This window comes from Teleopsis dalmanni, unplaced genomic scaffold (assembly GCF_002237135.1).
Source record: "Teleopsis dalmanni isolate 2A unplaced genomic scaffold, ASM223713v2 unscaffolded_contig_0087, whole genome shotgun sequence".
Taxonomy (NCBI): Eukaryota; Metazoa; Arthropoda; class Insecta; order Diptera; family Diopsidae; genus Teleopsis; species Teleopsis dalmanni.
Window position 1 is genome coordinate 13,162 of NW_024031469.1, and position 8,059 is coordinate 21,220.

General features: G+C 35.1%; 1 protein-coding gene across 1 annotated transcript; it reads right to left on the reverse strand.

Annotated features, from left to right (window-relative positions):
• Positions 1 to 4,131: 4,131 nt before the first annotated feature.
• On the reverse strand, positions 4,132 to 5,472 carry LOC119663027. Its single transcript, XM_038072688.1, has 2 exons — positions 5,361 to 5,472; positions 4,132 to 5,281 (listed from the first exon to the last, which is right to left on the reverse strand). Exons 1-2 carry the CDS (start codon positions 5,404 to 5,406, stop codon positions 5,070 to 5,072), a joined length of 258 nt encoding a protein of 85 aa, XP_037928616.1. The 5' UTR covers positions 5,407 to 5,472; the 3' UTR covers positions 4,132 to 5,069.
• Positions 5,473 to 8,059: the final 2,587 nt, after the last annotated feature.

Below are 8,059 nucleotides of genomic sequence, written 5' to 3' on the forward strand. Positions count from 1 at the left end.
AAATTAATCAAAACAAAGTCATTATTGCAATTTGATACTAGCAAATGGTAAAAGTAAAGAAAGAGATTAAAGAAATTTGAAGTGAAAAATAATATTTAGAAATGGATAAATGTGTGATTAAAGATTTGATTCAATGTCTTTTTTTAAACGATCTTCTGAAAAAAAGATTTTAATTCATAAAATGAATAAACCAACTCCAGATATAAAGAATTTGATACCTGTTGTAAAAATGTCGAAATCTATGGTAAGTCGTCGTTTTCCTACAGTTACAGCTTTATGGTAAATAAAAACCAGTGGATCACAGGCTGCGAACATTTAAATAAATTGTTTTATTGGTCTTGTACGCTATTTGCTTGTGGAAAGGACAATACTTAGAAGTAGGGGGAATACGTTATAGTTGGAATTCTGTTTTGATTAAATTGTGAACACCTTGCCAAAAAGCTGACGCCTCGCTACTGGTGTACAGAAATATAAACCCAAAAACCCGTGGATGACTGAAGACATATTTGATCTAATGAATCAAAGAAGAAGGGTTAGGAATAAAAACCGACACGACTACAATCGCTTGCATAGTATTATAAAAACTAATATACGGCAGGCTAAAATATCATGGTTGAATAACGAATGTTGTGAGATAGAAAAACTCCAAAGAGCTCATGATGATTTTAATGTTCATAACCAAAGCTGAGCAAATCAGAGATCTTTCAGGCAATAAAATTTTTAAAAAATAATAAGGCTGCTCAACCGGATAATCTCCCTGCGGAAATAATAAAATTGTTTGAAGACGAAAGTATCGAATATTTAGAAAAGATACTTAATAATACATACAACACTGGTATATACCCAGATGACTGGCTGCAATCGACGTTTATAGCGATACCCAAAAGGAAAACTGCCAGAAAATGTAATGAGTTCCGCTTAATAAGCCTAATGAATCATAGTCTCAAATTATTTCTTAAAATACTACATGCAAGAATATACAAAAAATGTGAAACGGTAATGGGTCGTACACAATTTGGATTTAGAGATGCTATGGGAACACAAGAAGCTAGATGTACAAAAAGATGTCTATATGTGTTTCATAGATTACGGGAAAGCATTTGATAATGTAAAACATCAAAAACTAATTGAAGTGCTCAGAAGTATGGACATTAACGAGAAAGATATTCAGAGTATTTCAAATCTGTATTGGAATCAGACGGCAAGCGTCCGTTTTGGTGACGTAATAACAGACCAAATACCAATAAAAAGAGGCGTGAGACAGGGGTGTATACTATCACCACTTCTATTTAATATATATGCAGAAAGAATATTTGACGAGGCTTTTCAAAACTGTAACGACAAAGGTATCAAATCAAACGGCCAATATATTAATAATATAAGATACGCTGATGATAATCCGTGTGGTGGCGGGATAAGAATACCACCTCAGTTTGTCTCTGCTTGTCGTAAAAGGCGACTAAAAGAGAAAATGCACAGGTTAAAGTAGAACTTCTACGATTCCTGGTAAGTCGTGAGGGCGCACAGGTCAAAGTAGCTTGCTACGATTCCTAATAAGACGACCCTTCTGCTAGCAGGTCGGCCCGGCATTTGCTCAGGCCCTGCTAAGTTGACCAGCCTTCGGGAAGTGCGACTATCTATCAGGTCAACCGTCAAGCGATAAGTACGGTCATGTCTCTGCTTATCGTTTGACGCAGATAGTCGGGCGGGGTGAAGGAAAACACCCTTTTAGTGAATGAGCAGTGAGAATGATTGTATGAATGTGTGAATAAATGGATTGTGTGTATTAGAAATAAAACCCCCCAAACTAAGGTGGAACAGCTACGCCTTTAGCTTGGCTGCTGGGGTAGAAGCAGTCTTAGTAGCGAACTCAGGATACCTGGCGACCTCCTGTTTTAAACAGCCTTACCTGTGCAATGCGAAGCTCTCCGCAGGTGGACATATCTCTCTTCGCAACTCGTGAGAATCAAAATTGATAAACAAATTTTAAATATACCAACTCAAGGCGAAGTGGTTGATGCTGATAAGGTGGACAATGAGGCCTCGCCAAGACAACGCATGACGGTCATGAGACCAACAAAATGGTGGACGAAGAAGCCCCGCAAGAGGCTGAGCCGTTAACCAAAACAGTTGGAAACATGACAAAGACTGATCTCGACTTGGCCGAGCGTATCCGTCTGAACAAGAGGGAGAAGCAGAAGCGAAGAAGAGAGAGGCAAAAGGCTGCAAAAGCCACAAGATCGGTTGAACAACTAGCCGATCGACTCAGTGGACTATCGCATGTGGAATCGTCGAATTATTGAAGCACAAATGGGTGCGTCAACAGCACACAGACAGTAAATACAGGTACTCCGCAAGTGGTCGTACTCTCTCCCCTCCTCTGGAATATAGTGGTGAATGAACTGCTACAAAAACTGAGGAGAGCGGGTTGCGAAACTATTGCATATGCGGATGACTTTGCATTAACAGTTACTGGAAAATATGTTACCCCCTTAAGAGATATTCTGAAGAATGGTTTTAATATCCTAAATAAATGGATACTAAATTGTGGCCTTGAGGTTAGCCCCAGCAAAACAGAAATCCACCCTATATTCAAGGTTCTACGAAACAATTTACTGAGAACGCAAAATTTTTAGGTATCGTTTTCGATAGAAAACTCAGCTGGAAAGAAAATATTTCAGAGCGCGCTAGGAAAGCAAACATTGCGCTGCTTTTATGTCAGAAAGCTATTGCTAAAAAGCGGGGATTACAACTACGTGTTGCTAAATGGCTATATACGGCTGCCATTAGATCAATACTTTTGTATGCCATAAGCGTGGATTCTTCTGATTTGCTTGTCATAATATTATATATTAAATATTAATTAAACGATTTTTAATCCAGGTGTCTTCTATTGTGAAACGTAAATGGTGATTGCTGTGTCAGGTGATCGTGTTGTGTTTGTGAATTAAATGAATGTGGTACTGTATTGCAATTTGTGAGTGATTACGCTTTGTAACGGGGATTTGTAACGCTAAATTTTTATGTGACAAGATTTTAGTCATTACCGATTAATGTACTGACTTCAAGTTGCCACTTCTTCCGTGTATTGTGTTAAATAACACTGATACAGTACGCCGTCCGAATGTATAAATAAAAAACTATGCTAACTAATTAAAAAAAACCCGCATATAGAGCTAGAATTTTTTGTCCAACAACTATTTTACAACCTACATATGTAAAAAGTCTGCCATACAGGAGATGAAAAAGCGGTTGTTATTACTTATAGATCAATTTTTGTAGAAACTTTTTGTTGGTATTTGCAAAAAAGCCACGAATATCGTATATCAGATAAAACGTTAGTTTCACAATGATCAAAAATGATTTCACGTACTCGAATGAAACATACTACCTATAATAGGGTAATGGAGTACTATGTCACTCAAGTGCACTCATAAAAAACTACATCTAAATGCGTATAAATGTTTTTCTGAAAAAATTTTTTTCTGGGATTGTTTCAGTAGTAAATTATATGCACAGTAAACAACAACAAGCAAATTTTTCCCGATTGTGACGTAATACTCATGAGTGATTTATAAATCATTTGCATCACTTTTCTGTCGAATGTCGGTGTTTATGAGTATCATATGAGCAGAGTATAAATCATTGTTAGTGCTGTCAGCTGTTTGTATGAATCAGGCGGTGTCATATATATAAAAAAAAGAGTCAGAATTCATATAAATGACACACAGTCAATGATTCGAGTGTTGAATACTCATTGCAGTTCTTTGCTATGAGCCATGAAATCTATTATACTATTTCTACAGAGAATCTTCTAAGCTAACCCAGACAATTTAAGGCTGCTTCGTTATCGTCAAATTCATCATGACCTGGTATTCTGACTAGTGTTACATTATATAGTACGTTAAAGCCAATTTAGATATGAGATTTACAGAGCTTCTTTACCAACTTGAGTTTATACTACACATGCTGCTCATTTGATACTACATCAATACGAAGAATCAATCATGATCTATCATAGAATCATAAATATCGAATTGAACTAACTTAAAATAATAAATTGTATAAATAATAATAATTAATTATTATAATTATTGAAAAAGAAACTACAAAAGAAAAAATTTTAGTTAAAAAATAGTTTTATTTGTTATAATATTACTTTTAGAAAAAAGGACGGAGAAATTACAATCAAACTTGTATAAAAGTCTCTACCAATTTACCAATTTAATAATTTTTGTTGTGTTCATACTTTATCTCAATTTACAAAATAGTGTAAAAAAATATTTATTTTTTATTCGTTTATGTGTATACTTATATACTATAAACTATTAATAGGGGAATATACAGCAAACTTGACATAGTTTCAAACACTTGTCATTGTTAAAAAAAAAATTAATATTGTATATAAAGACTTATTGATTTTTAAAATCTAAGGCAATTTGATTATTAAGACACTTACAATCATAGAAAAAGTGAAAACCTTTTTGTTTGAACTCGTCATATACATAATGAGTTGTTTAGTCTATAATAGCCAATAATTGTTAAAGCTTTGTCTACTTCTGCTGATTTGTACATTTAAAAGTTTTGTTTGATTCTTTCTATACGATTTACAAATTACTGTCAACTTAAAAATACTACAAACAATTGTTGAACATTTGGAAATAAATGAATGCGTATATATATAAATACAAAAAATGCATATGCAAGCCACGCAAACGGTTAACAAGTAATATTAAATGAGATTTCTTACGCATAATGCACTTATTATTCCTATATGCTCATCAGAAGAGCATCATTCATTAAAATTAAGCACTAATATTATACTAAATAGTAAATAAAAATATATTCTGCATATTCGCATTGCAATACATAATTGACCAGACAAAATGGACGGAATTATATTTAGTTCGTATCGTATCGTTATAAGCAAAAGTATAATAAATTAAATTTAAAATTTAACTCCATAAGAAACATTTACAAATGTTTTCTAAAACAATGTTATCTTTGCATTTTAACAGTCACTGTAAGCCAAATTATTGAATTTTATGAGATTTTTTTATAGAATTTCCTTATACTATCGTGTGTAGAACATGCAAAAATATTGACATGCGAGCTCTTAATAAATAAATGAATACACTAAACAACACTAATGTTACTGACATCGACGCACGCCAGCTTATATTATATATTGAACAATAAGGACATTGGGAACTTCCACATACTTCACATATATTCAACAAATAAGTGGGCAGAGCATCGAAAATAGATTCGTTAAAACGTTCTGCAAATTGTCATAAAAAAATATCACAGATTAGTAATAAGAATATTGAATTAGAAAAAAATTTTCGCGTTTTACTAACCTGGTGCATAGTAATCGTAAACTCGGATGGGCAAATAGCGTGACATATTTGCAACTGGATACCAACGCTCAATTGTGAAATTTACACAAACATCCTCTTGATCAAGCTAGAAAAAAATATAGGTAGATTAGTAAACAAAAGGATTAGTAAATTAGTAGATTAGTAGATTAGTAAACAAAACGCTTTACATTTGACGAGAGGATCATTCCACTAAACTGAACCAAAAGTTTATACTAAGCGTGCAAATACAATCAAAGTCACGGTTGCCGTTTTATATGGGCAAATGGTTCAGTATAAAAACTGAACCGGGCATTGTAAATACAAAGTAAAAGAGTAAATGAATGCATGAGAGTTTCTTACTCTTATATAGAGGTTGGAAATTAATCAAAACAAAGTCATTATTGCAATTTGATACTAGCAAATGGTAAAAGTAAAGAAAGAGATTAAAGAAATTTGAAGTGAAAAATAATATTTAGAAATGGATAAATGTGTGATTAAAGATTTGATTCAATGTCTTTTTTTAAACGATCTTCTGAAAAAAAGATTTTAATTCATAAAATGAATAAACCAACTCCAGATATAAAGAATTTGATACCTGTTGTAAAAATGTCGAAATCTATGGTAAGTCGTCGTTTTCCTACAGTTACAGCTTTATGGTAAATAAAAACCAGTGGATCACAGGCTGCGAACATTTAAATAAATTGTTTTATTGGTCTTGTACGCTATTTGCTTGTGGAAAGGACAATACTTAGAAGTAGGGGGAATACGTTATAGTTGGAATTCTGTTTTGATTAAATTGTGAACACCTTGCCAAAAAGCTGACGCCTCGCTACTGGTGTACAGAAATATAAACCCAAAAACCCGTGGATGACTGAAGACATATTTGATCTAATGAATCAAAGAAGAAGGGTTAGGAATAAAAACCGACACGACTACAATCGCTTGCATAGTATTATAAAAACTAATATACGGCAGGCTAAAATATCATGGTTGAATAACGAATGTTGTGAGATAGAAAAACTCCAAAGAGCTCATGATGATTTTAATGTTCATAACCAAAGCTGAGCAAATCAGAGATCTTTCAGGCAATAAAATTTTTAAAAAATAATAAGGCTGCTCAACCGGATAATCTCCCTGCGGAAATAATAAAATTGTTTGAAGACGAAAGTATCGAATATTTAGAAAAGATACTTAATAATACATACAACACTGGTATATACCCAGATGACTGGCTGCAATCGACGTTTATAGCGATACCCAAAAGGAAAACTGCCAGAAAATGTAATGAGTTCCGCTTAATAAGCCTAATGAATCATAGTCTCAAATTATTTCTTAAAATACTACATGCAAGAATATACAAAAAATGTGAAACGGTAATGGGTCGTACACAATTTGGATTTAGAGATGCTATGGGAACACAAGAAGCTAGATGTACAAAAAGATGTCTATATGTGTTTCATAGATTACGGGAAAGCATTTGATAATGTAAAACATCAAAAACTAATTGAAGTGCTCAGAAGTATGGACATTAACGAGAAAGATATTCAGAGTATTTCAAATCTGTATTGGAATCAGACGGCAAGCGTCCGTTTTGGTGACGTAATAACAGACCAAATACCAATAAAAAGAGGCGTGAGACAGGGGTGTATACTATCACCACTTCTATTTAATATATATGCAGAAAGAATATTTGACGAGGCTTTTCAAAACTGTAACGACAAAGGTATCAAATCAAACGGCCAATATATTAATAATATAAGATACGCTGATGATAATCCGTGTGGTGGCGGGATAAGAATACCACCTCAGTTTGTCTCTGCTTGTCGTAAAAGGCGACTAAAAGAGAAAATGCACAGGTTAAAGTAGAACTTCTACGATTCCTGGTAAGTCGTGAGGGCGCACAGGTCAAAGTAGCTTGCTACGATTCCTAATAAGACGACCCTTCTGCTAGCAGGTCGGCCCGGCATTTGCTCAGGCCCTGCTAAGTTGACCAGCCTTCGGGAAGTGCGACTATCTATCAGGTCAACCGTCAAGCGATAAGTACGGTCATGTCTCTGCTTATCGTTTGACGCAGATAGTCGGGCGGGGTGAAGGAAAACACCCTTTTAGTGAATGAGCAGTGAGAATGATTGTATGAATGTGTGAATAAATGGATTGTGTGTATTAGAAATAAAACCCCCCAAACTAAGGTGGAACAGCTACGCCTTTAGCTTGGCTGCTGGGGTAGAAGCAGTCTTAGTAGCGAACTCAGGATACCTGGCGACCTCCTGTTTTAAACAGCCTTACCTGTGCAATGCGAAGCTCTCCGCAGGAGGACATATCTCTCTTCGCAACTCGTGGGAATCAAAATTGACAAACAAATTTTAAATATACCAACTCAAGGCGAAGTGGTTGATGCTGATAAGGTGGACAATGAGGCCTCACAGGCCGAGCTGATAGCCTTAGCTTCAGATACCACAACGCATGACGGTCATGAGACCAACAAAATGGTGGACGAAGAAGCCCCGCAAGAGGCTGAGCCGTTAACCAAAACAGTTGGAAACATGACAACGACTGATCTCGACTTGGCCGAGCGTATCCGTCTGAACAAGAGGGAGAAGCAGAAGCGAAGAAGAGAGAGGCAAAAGGCTGCAAAAGCCTCAAGATCGGTTGAACAACTAGCCGATCGACTCAGCGGACTATCGCATGTGGAATCATCG